A 14,517-nucleotide genomic window follows, 5' to 3' on the forward strand; every position below is an offset into this window, starting at 1 on the left:
GAGCGGATGGAGGAGAGGAACTCTGCCCTTGTGCTGAAAAGGACCAGGAGCAGGAAGAGGAAGGCAGAGGAATACACTTATGGTCTCTCAGTGTGCTTCAAATTCATGTAATAAAACTGGTGAGAGCAGACAGCAAGGAGCGTGTCTAGATTTCCTCTACTTGAAGTCCTTAGGTATGACTGATCCCAACACTTCTAACCTTGTCTGCAGTTAGAACAAGCCCGTCTGACAAATAACAACCCACAAATCTGACAAACATCATCTCTGTTTCCTCTAATTCATAATAGGAAAAGAGATGCAATTTCAACAGAGCACATACTCCGCTCCACAAACACTCATCTCTTCTACCTTCTCCCACCCTGCACAGCACCCAATGCCAGCTGACACTTGATTTTCCCTTACTAGAAATTTAAAACCCACTGTACCTCCACCCTACAGTGCTCTGGCATCTGCATGGTGACCGTCAGAGCACAAAATTCAGGATTTTGTGTTCAGGTGAGGCTGAAAGACTCCTACATCACTGCTTTTTTGTGTGGTTAAAACCCTCCTGCAGCGAGTTGTGTTTGGGGCTCGCAGCCCATGCTCTTCAGCCAGCGCTGCTTCAGGGTCAGAGCTGGGCACAGCTCTTGGCTCCATGTCTCATTCGCAGCCATGAGGTTTTCTGAGCTCATGTCTCTAAACTGGCCCTTTTCTCATTGCATTTTGTGGGTATTTTCTTGTACTTAAGAACCAAAAGTACAGATGGAGCATTTAAAAAGGAGGGATCAGACATCTCGCAGGCTGCTCAAGCCCTGCCAAGGAGCAGAGTAACTGGGATGGGGAGGAGGGGACTACAACAGTGGAGCCCAACCCAGGGCACAAGATAGTCCCGAGTGCTAGGAAAAGGGGAACAACTTCCTTTGCTTTGGTCCCCTACCGAAACCATCCCATTTCAGCTGAAACAAATTCAACCCAAAATGCAAGTTTTCTGGCTATATCACTTTGGGGTCATTGAAGAAAGAGATGGGAAAATTGACTGAATCCCAAACTTTTATCTTTACTGATGCCATCTTTCTGCTGCAGGAGCTCATGGCTGCTGGTTATCCTTCCCCCAACAAGCTTTTATCAGTCGCTTCTGACCCTCCCAGACCTGTGTGTACAGTTCTCTTTTCCCCATGATCACATGAAAACACATAATCAGCTTTCACCCACTTTAACAACTAACCCTCACTGCTCTATCACTGAACTATCCTTATCATCACCTCCTACTTCCCCAAATTTCAAGTCATATGCACACTTTATCAGGCATGATTTTCTGTTTTCTACCACGTCAACGATGATTGTTTGCAATTAAGCAAGAGCCAGGCTTCCCAAGCCCTCCCTGGCAGAGCAACGCTCACAGATAATGATGGTGAGGTTTCAGACCAGAGTTTTTAACTATTTATTAAGCACCACAGCAATTTCCTGTCTTTCTAGGTTTTCAGGCCAAGTGTTGTGTCATGGGAAGCCAAGTGCCTGTGAGAACGTCTGCTCTAGTTGTGCTCCATCTGCACTCTTTATCTCTCTTTCATTCATAATTACTTTTCAAGTTCTTTACTCAACAAATTCACCTTAGCTGTTCACCTGGTTGCATAGGTTTGATGTCACCCCCAGCCAGACCTTTTGCCCTTTTCCTTATCACCAAACCATCTGCCCAAGTGTCCTCTAGATCTGCCAGGACAGTCCCCAAAAAAGTTCCTTGTGACCTCTTCTGATGACATGCCCAGAACTGTTGGCTTCAAAATCCCCCAGGTATATATCTGCCATGTCACAGTGTGTCCCTGAGCCTTCAAGTCCTCTGCACCATCAGTAAACTGCTTCTCCAGCATTCAGATGGAGATGGGAACCTTGGTTCTCCTTGCTCTTTCCCTGCGGGACAGAAATGGGCAATGCCACATCCCTAAGGGCATTAAATTAGTCATGCTCAGTCCTGGGGTAACAAAGAATGCTTTGGGAAATTAATTCTCCTATGGACCAAGCTGGGACATATCCAGTGAAGACTATGGAGATAAGCACATTTATACACGCTACAATATTGCCCCTCACTACAGTTGTGGTCCAGTTTAAAGAGCATTTGTTCGAAGTGTACCCTTGCCAGCAGCTGGGAAGCAGCTCAAGGATGCAATCGATGCCCACAGGGGACCCTATGGGTGCAGGGATGTGTCCGCAGAGACACGGGGTGTGGGGGACAAGGGGGGACAGTGGCATTTCTCTGACACTTGTCTAGAGGATCTCCCATGCAGAGTCAGGATGCACATCTCCAAGGCAAAACAAGACCAAGCCGAGATCCACAGCATTGATTTGCTCAGATCCGTAAGTGTGCTCATTGCAGCAGGCCAAGGAGTTGCTACGGGAAAGATTTTCTGCTGGAGCAGTTTTCCCAAGAGAAACGCTGGTGTCTGCAGATGAAAGCTTCCAGAGGAAAAGATCAATTTTGCTAGTGCTTTTCAAATGAAAAACTTACTGAGCTATTTGATTTTAAGTCAATTCGGTCTGACTATGTTGGGTTTGAATCAAAAACTTCTAACAATGCAATAAAACACTGATCTGCAGTTTCCTCTCAGGAGGATATTTCTGGAGTAGGGATGGGTGCGAATACAGCCCTGGCCCACATTCACATCTCTGGACTGGCTCCCTGTGAGGCTACCGATTCCCACCACACAGCAAATGTTTCCTTCTGACAGGTTTTACACATCATCGTAGGAGGTGTCTGTGCCCTACGGGGAATGGCATGTAGGCAGGGGGGAAACAGGGCCGCACTCCAAATCCTCTAGCGTGCAGAAATGCAGGTCCCCACTGAATCAGCCCAAAGCTTTCACAGGTGGGGTCTGTTCAACTGACTTTGAACTGTTTCATTTGGATTTAAAATACTGAAATGAAACATATGGTGGACCAGGTCTGCATGCATGGGTAGTACTTTTTCATACACCAGTTGGCAAACAGAAAAATTAGACAAGCCTCCAGGTATACACGGTATTCCCCAGATCAAAAGGTACCACCTTCACTGCCAAAATCCTGGCTTGCTTCTGTGCTGGGACTATCGCAGCTACCCCATGACCACCACAAGGAATAAAACCACTAAGAATAGATAGCTCAGTAGCAAACCTTCCTCTATTTCTGCATTCTTTCCAACACCAATCTATATTTAGCCCTTCCCTTCCAGGAGGCCACGTGCCTCACCAGGATCGGGGCCACCTGCACTCAGGACACCGCAATTCACGTGCTGAAGAGCCTGTAAAATAAACACGCCTTCTGCTGTAACCTACACGGGGCTATAAACATTACTGTTTGCCACCTGACTGTAAATAACCATAACGCACAGGATTTAAACTCCTTGGAGTGATTTATTTCCATGTGATTAGACAGGATGACGAGCAGCAGCTTTTTTATGACATTCCAGTTTCCGTGAAGGTTGGAATTTTGTTTCTTGTTTAAGATAATTTAAGCAGCTCACAGACATTGAAACGTACTTTCATTTTGGATCACGCCAGATCCAAATGTAAAAATGTGACCTTATGGGTCAGAACATTACTCACAAACCTTCTAGATGAGAAGCAGCAGGAGACGGCAGCTCAAGACCTCGGCAAAGAGCTATTCCTACAGCAAACACAAAGTCAGGCTGGCCCCATGGGCCCCCTTTCAACTGACAGCAGCACTAAGTACATTACTGCTCATTGCAAATGATTTGTGGGTAAGAAACAGCAGCACGAGAGCTTCTACCAACCTCCTCGACCCCCTCGTGGCAGTGCAATGGATGTGTCTGCCCACGATCACGACAACAGAAGCGCTCAGATAACGACGACCACCCCCAGACCCATCACCTCCACCCGCAGAGGACCAGCCGGCAGAGCTGAGCCAGCGAAACGCTCCCAGCAGGGTGAAGCGCTGCTGGCAAGCCCAGGGATGGAGCACTGCTGCAAGGAGCAGGACAGGAGCAGATCAGGATGGGGAGACACCCCCCAGGGTGGCATAGGACAAAAAAGCCATGTCCACACAAGCATCCTCCCCTTGTGCATCCTTCTACAAAGCTTTCTAGGTGCCACAAGCAGTCCCAGGGGTGGGCAGCGGGACAGCCACGTCTGCCAGCAGGACCCAGCCACAGGGCACTGCTGCACCACATCGCTGGGACGCCGAGGGTGCCAGGAGTGGGTCAGGGCCAGCACCCGGCCAGAGATGCCCTCCCGAGCCTCCTGCCACCCTGGCTCCCTGCAGCCTCAGCGCAGCCCCGAAGCAGAGCCAGCCCCTCTTCACAGGAAGCCATCCCTGCAGAGGGAAATGATCTCGTTCCCACAGTGGGGAAGGATGCTGAGCCTTGCACCAGGGCAAAAGGAGATCACACAGCCGGGACCGTGGCACCCGGTGGACACCACATCCTTCAGGCAATGGGGAGAGCCATGCTGGGCTGGCCTGGAGACCCCCACCCCAGCCCCACGTGCTGCTGCAACATGAGAGTGCCACTCCACTGGGCCCAAATCCCAGCTTTCACTTGACAGCAGGCCATGCCTTGAATCCACCCCACGGCAAAAATAACCTTAACACCACAAACTGATGCTCCCACCAGCCCAGCGAGGCATCCAAGCCCCCGCAATGCCTCTGTGTGCAGCCAGCCTGCAGGAATGCCTTTGACAGGGACCGTCCCCTCCCTCCCGTGGGCTGCCAGGACTTAAAACCTCCTGGTGACACCCCCACAACCCTGTAACTAAAGCTTTGCTTCTGAAAAGTGAAAGCAAAGAAGAAAATAGAGATGACCTGAAGGTGACTCTCTTCTTAGCTTCCCTGCAGGAAGATGATGCTTAAATCCTCCCCGGCTGGCTCCCACGACAGCACCCCATCATTTAAGAAGAGCCCGCCCCCGTTCGCCTGAGGTCTGCCTCCACCGAGGACACTTCATTGAGCCACACAACCCCCACACTGCAAAACTAAGAGCTTTCTGCTCTCGTGCTTTAAGCACCAGCCCGTGTCCTCACAGCCTGGTCACCCACTCTCCGGATTGCAGGTCACCGTTTCGCAGAAGAGCAGCCGTGGGGAAGTCAGGAGGGCACCGACCTGCCCCGACTCGCTGCTGACTCACAGGCACGTCCCGCTCTGCCTCAGCTTCCCCTCGTGAACCAAAATTACCCATTGCTGGAGAGTCTGGCAAGACTTATGGCTGGAAGTGCACTGCTCCCTTAGCCTTGAAGCTGGCTGTTTCTATCCATGCTGTCCACTCATGGTGGACACATAAAAGCCACCTTTTCCCTTCCTTGCAGGAGAGGCCCAGCCAACCCACACTGCTGGAGAACCATCTCAACACCTACCCACAAGAAGATCTCACGTCAGCCTGATCTCCCTAGCTCGGTGTAGATCACCAGCCTCAAAGCAACACTGTGGGGTCCAGGAGGGAATGTCCTGCTCAGCAGGATGCCAGGGGCTGCCCTGATGTCACCTGAAAGCCATGGGCTGGCACAGCACAGGGTGTGAGCAGCCACTCCTGGGGTAGGGGCATATGGCAGGCCTGCCGGTCACTGCGGATCAGAAAGCTCCCGCTCCACTTGCGACCTGCTCCGAAACACCTCGGGCGGACAGGGGGAACAAGAAGGGGTTTGCAGAATCCCATAATCATGGCCTGCCCAGGCCTACTGTCCTCTGTGGGGGAGCATGCATATAGGAAAGCAAACATTTCACATTTTCTATACAGCTACTACACTCCAACCGCGATGAACGCCACAGACCTCAGTCACCAGAGCTGCGAGAGCCATTTAAGCCCATCAGAAGAAAGCTAAGCCCGTCATTGCATCTGCACCAAGAGGAGTCTTCCCCTCCCAAGACCTCACGGAACACAGCCAGTTCTCTTTCAGTCACTTCTACTTAGGGGCCCAAAGCTTCTAAACCAAACATCAGGCTCCAAATGTACAAGAAAATGCAGGAGCTCCTCATCCCGCTGTCGGGGTGTCTCTGACAAACGCCCATCACAGCAGTTCTGAGTCACAGCACAGCATTAGCTAGGTACAGAGACATCCCGCAGGGCTGACGTTACACCAGGACACGTGCTGAGCAAACCCCCGAGGAGGCAGCTTCCACCCAACCACCCCAGGAAGAAACAAAGAGGAGACAAGGACGGAACAAGAGGGAAACGTGAGAGGGAACCCGTCAGCCCACAGCTACGCAGCGAGTCGTGCTTTGGCCCAAATCCCAGCCGCTCAAGGTGAACCACTTTCATTCTGAATGTTTTCATCCAACTTTCACAATAGCTTATTATCTCACGGCGCTGCTGAGCAATGTTTGCCTTTCTCCTCTGCGCCCTGGGGAGCTTTTTCCCAGATCCAAAATTTCCATCCCTGAAAACACAAGGCCTTGAAACCAGGAAGACAGTAAAGTCACTCGACAAGGAAATAAAAGCCGCAGCATTCAATGATGAGGTAGGTCCAGTCACCGTGAACCCATTTTGCAGTCTCCTTGGCTGCTTCACAACACAAACGTAACCGTGCCAACGTCTGAGCGATCGTAAATCTGTTTAGAGCATTTAACCACGTACCAGCCGCACGCGATTTTAAAGCTATGATTATGTCTTTTAGATTGAGCTTCCTTATTCTATTTGAGAGCATCAAACCCGGGTGCTTGAAGACAAGAAAAATAAGATGCCTAAAAAATAAAGACAAAACAGTTGGCAAGGAAATCTGCCCCCGGGCAAAAGAATCCCAAAATAAATCCAAAGTGAGATGCGTGGAGGAAGATCCACCTACTGCACCCAGGCGGAAGGGGAAAAGCAAACCTGTCTCAGGGCTGCCCAGCCTCCCCGTTCACAGATTCCCTTTAGCAGCTTCCTACTAATAGATTCTGGCTACAGTCGTTACGCCTCCTTTCCAGACCTCTGGCAAATTAATTTAAAAGGAAGTTAAAATCAGCCCGTTCAGTGCTCCTTGCCCCAGCAGAAAGGATCAGAGTTGTTAGTACATGTTCAGCTCCCACTAGAAAGTTAATTTTGAAAACAGCACCACTCACCTCTGCGAGGTAAAGGATGCAGAATTTCCGATCTTCCAAACCTATAAAGAAGAAAAAACAGGATCAAAATTAAGCTACAACTGTAATTCTGCAAGCAGAGACACTGGCAGAGGAGTTGGCTAAGAGACAGCATTTAATGAATATTTATTGTTGTCATCCTACAGTACCAGGCTGTGATCTGGAGTGATGTACGCTGCATCTGCAGGGGCCGGGCAGGCTGCATTGCACGGCATCTTGCATGGACTCACTGCACTGTCACGGATTCCCTTTGGGTCTGTCCTTTTGGAAGAAGGTTTGTTTCACTCAGAGGCCACACACAGGCTCTTCTGCCAGACCTGCTGTGGCACGTGCAGCCCGATTCCTTCCCGGGGGCTGCGGATGCCCTGCCGTGCCCACGCAGCCATCCTGCACCCGAGGGTCGGGTCTCTCCCATCTTACCTCTGTGGACGCTTTGCTCCCAGGAGGACTAACCAGAGCAGCTCCTGTTCCTGCATCCTTGCTCCTTCCCAGCTTCTTACCCCAAGCCCTTGGTGAGGCTAGTGGTAGCTCTGTCTAGCACTGTCTGTCCCAGCCTCCATCAGTGCCAGTGGTTGGGGTCGGTGGTCCAAGGAGATGGAGCCGAATCCCAGGGCAATGGGAAGCAGCTGCCATGGGGCAGGGGGGAGACCTCATCCTGCTCCATCGGCCTGAGGGCAAACTCCCCGTGGCACCAACTCAGGATACCTGGCCAAGGGACTTGCACTTCCACAGCTTCAGGAAAGAAGATAGTGCTGGAGACAATGCAATGACCAACATTGCGATCCATGTCTTGCTAAGTCACGGAGCAGCCCAGTTCAGCTCCCCATCTTGCTGCCAGCTATCCCAGGGGATATGTCACGCTCCAGCTGCTCCATCAGGTTGGTTCCTGCAGGCCTAGCATTCCCTGTCCCCAACACAAAGGCATTCCTGAAGTTCTGTCCTGGTCTTTGATCCCTGCTGCTGAGACACGAGTGTCCCCAGCCCCAAGGGAAGCCAGCTCCTGGCATACATCAGCCTCGCAGGACATGAAAAGCTGCCACAGGACAGGGTCACCTCAACTCTGAAGCAGGACATCCCATCTCCTGGGGCCAGCTCGCTCCTTCACACCAGCGTGCCCTGCACCAGCTTTACCCTTGGTAGCACACAGCACCGCTGGGCTGCGGCTTTCATAACCCTTCTAATGACATTATCTCTGCCATGAGATCAGATCTGCAGTCTGGGCACGGCCGCAGATCCTATTCAGAGCGGTGTCAGCACAAGCTCTGCTTCATTTCAACAGCCTGAGCTGCGCTAACGATGGCAACAGGCTCCGTACAGCAGTGGAAACACCCTGTTCCCCAGAGGGAAGCAATTCTTCTGCCGCAGGCAGCAGCCCAAGCATCAAGATAAGAGCTGTGACCCACTGAGGGGCTCAGATGCCTCTTGAGTCACTCCACGGGCAATGTGAAACCCATGAAGAAGTGCACGGCCTGGAGCCGTTTGCTGGATCTCTCTCGCAGCTGCCCGTTGGGGGATCGCAGGCCTGCCTCCGCTGCCAGCTTCATTTCTAACGCACGTTGCAGGATACGGGCTGGGACATCACTACGGGGACACCGGGACACTGTGGCACCATGGCTGCTGGTGCCCAGCACCACCTGGATTGCTGCTGTGGACCTCTCAGCTGCTGAGTCCTTGTGTGTTTGCATAAGCTTCAGTCTGCTCCACCTTGGGCAATGTGAGGGTCAGGGAAGCAGCCTGGCCCCAGGGCTGCCAGCCAAAGGGCTCCAGCGCTGCCCTTCCAGTTCTTCACTGCCAGAAGGGGAGCAACACTGGGCCCCAAGAGCACGCACTGAACAGGCCTGGCTAGGAGCCCACGTCTCACCTCTGCACCATTCACTGCTCTCCACGGCTCTGCCTGAGCTCTTCCAGCACCCTCTTTTGTAAATCCCAGCAGCACCATCAGGGAGCATTTTCCTTGCTAAGCCAAAGCCTCCAACAGGAGCCCCTCAGCCAGTGCTTTTCCCCTTAAGGGAGGGTTTGGAGGCAGGATCTGAGCCTGCTGCTGGCACACCACAAGTCCCACCATCCTCTTCTGTTGCTTCTGCATCCCAAGTGGTCAGCAGTACAAAAAACACCCCATTTTCTCAACTGGGCGCTTTGCTCCTCCCTACACCATGACCAAAGCTCTCCAGGCTGCCTTGCAAAGCAGATTGCAGAAGACCAACATGTCCCAGCCACTTCCCCTCAAGAGCTTCAACCCGACTTTCCCATCTGATCTGAGGAGCAAGGCACCCTCTGGAGACATGCACCCTCAAAGAAAAGTGACGACGGAGTGTAACAGCCCTGGGAATGACCCCACTTCTCTTGGGCCTCTCTTTATTCCTTCTGCAGTAACGAGTGATCCTGACAATGCCCAAACCATCAGAATTAAGTTCCCTTCCAAATTCCTCTCCATTGACCTACGAATCTTGGTGTTAGCGACCTCCACTGCCAGCAGCTCCTGTCCCCTTGTCCCTCCTACACAGGGCCGAGCAGCCCAGTGCCTACGGGACACACACAGCAGGGAGCCAGCCTAGCACTATGTCTGCACCTTTTCTGACAGCTGAACAGCGCATGCTCTCAGGGAAATTCAGTGAAACGCTAAAAGGAAATAAGCAGGAGAAAAAAAAAACTCACTTGAAGATATTTTGGTTCCTGATGCGTTGTGTGGGGACTGGCTTGTCTTTCAGAGTGACTTGAACCGTCCCTGCCCCAGGGCTGGGCTGCTGCGTGGGCTCAGCACAGACAAGAGGAGGGTGCGAGTTTTGTGGGGACACGTCCCCCTCTATGGCCAAGCCTTGTCCTGCGCACCCATGCTGACGCGCAGGGCAGGCGTTTACACGGCTCCCGGCACAACAGCAGCTTTCAGCGCTGGCCTGGCTCTGCCCACCTCCCCGTGCAGCCCAAGGGAAAGCCCCGTTGCCTACAGGAGTTGGATGGTGCACGCTGGGCTTACAGAATCACAGAATCGTTTTGGTTGGAAAGGACCTTTAAGATCACCGAGTCCAGCCATTAACCCAGCACTGCCAAGGCCACCACTAACCCATGCCCCTCAGCACCACATCTACATGGCTTTTAAATCCCTCCAGGGATGGGGACTCCACCACTGCCCTGGGCAGCCTGTTCCAATGGCTTCTGGTCAAAAAGATGGGAAAAGAAGGAAGATGGTCCTGCTCCTTTCCACAGCCTCCTTGCACAGCCCAGGGGACCATGGCAATGACCATGGTGAAGGCAGACACCCTCCTCCTTGGCCCCTCGCATACGCTGAGCGAGGATGGGGCTGCATCGGGCACCCAACTAGGAGCTCACAGGAGGGGTGCAGCAGGGCCTCAGGTGCATGGGGAGAGAGGAAGGCTGTTGTGCACATTTAAACCTGGCTCCCAAGAGGGGACAAGCTTGTTGCCCTCTGTGGCACATGTCCCCATGGAGGTGTGGCAGGGTGCAAGGCCTGGGTGCCTCCTAGCACCCTCGGGGCAGCAGGAAGAAGCCACGGAGGGGGCAGTGGTAAGACACAGTGGGTTGGGATGGTGGGGACAGCAAAGCAGCACATGAAAAGTCTTTGTTTGCAGGAACCTGGCTGGGGATGGGGCTCACAGCCTGGGGGTCCTCATTCCGGCTGCAAAACAGGAGTGCTCTTCTCTGTCCCAAAGCCAAGCACACCCTCCCATGGGGGTCAGGATCCCAGCGAGGCGGCGACCTTCGCGTGGAAATTCCCACAGTATCTAGTGAGGAAGCCAGCCCTGTCGCACTGGAAACATTGGCCAGTGTGGTGCTCATCAACCACGCTCGGCTTCTAAAGCAGGAAGACAGAGCATTGTAAAGCAGATTATACTGATTTGCTTTCGCACAGGGCAGCGAGCGGCAGAAACAGGAAACATCACAATGGTCTTCAGTGCACCGGAGATGTCTCAATTGTTATACTCAGCAATACGCCTGTTCCTATTAATGTGCCATTCAGTTATTTAGGAGACCAACAGAAAATCCCTGCCAAAAGGGACGGACATCTTTTTGCTTGTTCCACCCGCCTTTGAAGCTGCCCTGCCCAAACCAGGAGGGTGAGCTGCCTGAAAGCCGACCGTGCTGGATTCCCGGCGTACAAGGGGTGGTTCAGCGCTGCAGAGACAAACATCGCCTTTGGAGGGGCTTGTGAAGCTATTCCAGATGCGATCCAGCCAGAAGTGGCAGAAAACCTCTCACGAAATCCAACCACTCTGCCCCAGGCTAGGAGGCACATTCCTGCACCGAGCTGCAAACAGACCTTTGTGTACGGAGCCAGGACCAGCACTGGGGAAGCCAATTTCTTCAAGGAGGTGAACAAGAGCAGGGTTATCCCACAGCCTTTGAGAGCAGCCAGGGGTGGCACACGCACGTGCTCCAGGAGCGGACACTGACCAACAAGCACTTTGACGAGGAACAATGTCTTTTGTCCATTTCTTAGAAATAAGCAGCACTGAGAACTCAACAAACCCAGCGAAGCTTCAATGGCTTTTCTAAATGGCTCGCGTCGTGGTGCCCTGTATTCCTCGCTGTGTTTCTGCCCCTACCAAATAGATCACAAACCTGGGAGCAGAAAGATTGTTGGAAATGGGAAATAACAACAGAAGGGCAGCCTGCAGTGTCCGACACAGCACTGCACATCCCCAGCACTGAGGCTCACAACAATGTGGGGCATGTGGAGAGATGCAGCTCATCCACAGAGCTCAAAGCTCAGCTGGGGAAAGTCATGGGACATGGCAAAATTCATCCAACAAATGATCCCTTTGGAGAAGCAGCCCAGATCTGGATTAATCCCTTTTGGTCATGGCCATGGGACTGCATAAAGACACCAGCTCATACAGTTACAGAGTAATTCAGGATGGAAAGGCCCCCTCTATGGTCTCTAGTCCAAGGCCCTGTCCAAAGCACCCGGATAAGGGCACTCAGGGCGTGCCCAGCTGAGTCCTTAACACCTTCAGGGATGGAGATCCCACAGCCTCTCTGAGCAACTTACTACTTGACCAACCTCACCACAGAAAAGTTTTCTTTATATCTCATCAGGATTTCCCACGTGGGGTCCCAGTCCAGTGACACCCACTGCCTGGGCTCGAGGAGCACTCAAGGCATCAGCCCCACGCTGACGCAGTCGGGCGACTGTACACAAAACAAGCCTGTATCCAAAAAGCAACTGCACCAAAGAAGTAACAAGGTGGTACTGGGCCCAGGGCCAAGAAGTGGCTCCACTGTAGCAAATAGGATGTGGTAGAGCAATTCATTTGTTCCTCTTCTGACCCTGAGTAGCTAAAGGCCATCTTTTGTACAGCCTCAGCATTTTAACTTGAAATAACTGATTTCAAGTCATCCCCCTGATCTACAAGCCCTCCCTGAGCCTTCAGCTGGATGTGAAAGCCCAGCCCAGGTGACGAGAGCACGGGCATGGTTCACAGCCTCTCACCGAGGCCAGGGTTTGCTCTTTCCTCAGCAATGGGGTGTGCATGGGGGAGGGGTGCTAGCACAGGGGGAAGCCGTGGGCGGCTGAAGGGAGAAGTAGCAAAGTAAAGGTCAGTAGGGCTTAGCCAGATTCCCTTAGAGACAACCTCTGAACTCTCTCAAGGCACCATGGGGGAAACCTCAAGACTTCACTTCCCTGTCTCAGCCTTGGCAAGCCCCTGCTATAGGCAGTGTAACGCCAGCAAGGGGAACAGCCCAGCACAGCGAGACCCTGGGGAATGCCAGCCCCAAATCCCTGAGACACACACCAAAAAGCCCTGGGAAGTGGTGCTGAGTGCCCCTGATGTGTCCCAGGAGATGGAGCTCCCGGGTATTGGGTTAATGAAGGGACAGGAAGGGTGATGCTGGCCCTGCACCCCAAGGAAGGATGATCTAGCAGCACCAGTTGGATGGTGCTGTTACACACTGGAAGCAATGGGACAGTGGGGTGCTATCCTGCTGCTGGCCAGAAACCATTAAAGCTAGTGACCCAGAAAACATCCCAAATGTCTCCAACTACTGCTGCAGACACTCACCCTCCTGGAGCTTGACACTCTGCAGGTAGAGAGGGTTCCTCAGCACGTTGCAGCGCCCAGGCTCGTCCTCCTTGGTGAAGAGCAGCAAGTCGGAGTAGACAAAGAGGGTCACCTGGAAGCACAAGAGCAGCAAAGATGACGCTATAAGGAAACAATCTCTTGGCACTGAGCTAGTGTCCTGGAAAGGTCCTCTACCCTGTGGAGACACACCAGCCATGACAGGCAGCCCAGGCACCTCTTCACCAAGGGGCCGATTGCTGCTACACCCCTCGGGGTGCTCCCAGCAAGCTCTGGATGAGGCTCCCCCCGCTTGGCAGCCACCTACCGAGGTTTGCAGAGTCCCGGGACAAAAGGAATAAACCTGTCCGACAGTTTAACGCCACACAAACACACCCTCTCTGCTCTCTCATGTCACTTCCCATTTACATAAGTTATAAATCAGAGGAGCAGGAGGAGGGAATAAGTTGCTGACTAATCCCAGCACACTGTAGAAGTTGCAACCTAAAAGCAAATTCGATCTCCCTGAACATGCTCACAAAGGAGCTTCTCACTGTTCTCAGCCTTTGCATGCCCCGTTTTGCTCCCTTTGAGAAAATAACAGTTTGGCTTTTACAACAACAGAACCTGCAAGAGCAGTTGCAGGGAACAAGCTTGACACCTTTAAACCACGCTGACGGGTGCAAAGCAAACACTGAACCGAGCGCCTGCCCAGCTCTGTGCTTGAGCAGTGACTCAGGTGTCCCAGAAGCTGGGAGCAGTAAATGCTCCAGAGCAGAGGTAAATGCTCACACACCAAAAGGCAGATTTTGTTCTGCTTCCAGCTCTTACCTGAGGTCCCTAGTTCAATCAGTGCAATTAGTGTCATCTTTAAAATAAGAAGAATGAGCTTCTCCACTGTACTGCAGATCCTTGACCCAGAAGCCTACTGAGGCTGAGTAGCTTGGTGCAATCACTATGCCAGTAGCCCAGGTTTGAGCCTGTCCTGCTCTCCAGCAGAACTTGGGGGCATGCAGCAAAACCCAGAAGATACCAGGAAGCGGCTGCAATGTGCCACTGGGCATACTGGATGCCAGACCTTCTGCACGCTGCCAATCCATGCACTGCTCTCAGCGCAGGACGCAGCATGCGAGCACGTGGCTGCTTTTAACCGCCCCTTGGGATGCTCCCCAAAACCCCCCCAGCAAAGGGAAAGCTGCTTTGCAACACTGAGCAACAGCAATGAAGGTTTTGTGGCCTCTTAGCAAGCCTTTTGCAAAAGCAGAAAACAACCCGGTATCCCAGGGGCTTACTGGGAGCTGCCACTGCTGCCACCACCAAATCACCCTTTGAGAGGTGACTTTGCTCCGGACAGGGACTGAGTCACTGTTTACGGGGACGCGCTGCCAGTACAATTCGTCTCCGTGCCCGGCGGCTGAGGGACACGTGTCAGGAGGAGGACGAGCTGGGCAACAGTTTATCACACGGTGGCAAGTCTCACGTC

General features: G+C 52.7%; 1 protein-coding gene across 2 annotated transcripts in view; it reads right to left on the minus strand.

The window, feature by feature from the left end:
• Window positions 1-14,517, minus strand: part of RGS3 (regulator of G protein signaling 3) — a 67,646-nt gene that overhangs the window by 26,656 nt on the left and 26,473 nt on the right. Inside the window, exons 15-16 of one of the 2 annotated variants that reach the window (XM_068413788.1) lie at window positions 13,032-13,149; window positions 7,000-7,040 (exon numbers count right to left, since the gene is read on the minus strand). In XM_068413788.1, the coding sequence (XP_068269889.1) occupies window positions 7,000-7,040; window positions 13,032-13,149 (159 nt within the window). The remainder of the gene's footprint in view (window positions 1-6,999; window positions 7,041-13,031; window positions 13,150-14,517) is intronic. The other variant, XM_068413789.1, reaches the window with a different exon arrangement.

The sequence above is a fragment of the Nyctibius grandis genome, chromosome 16 (assembly GCF_013368605.1).
Source record: "Nyctibius grandis isolate bNycGra1 chromosome 16, bNycGra1.pri, whole genome shotgun sequence".
In the NCBI taxonomy this organism is placed as follows: domain Eukaryota; kingdom Metazoa; phylum Chordata; class Aves; order Nyctibiiformes; family Nyctibiidae; genus Nyctibius; species Nyctibius grandis.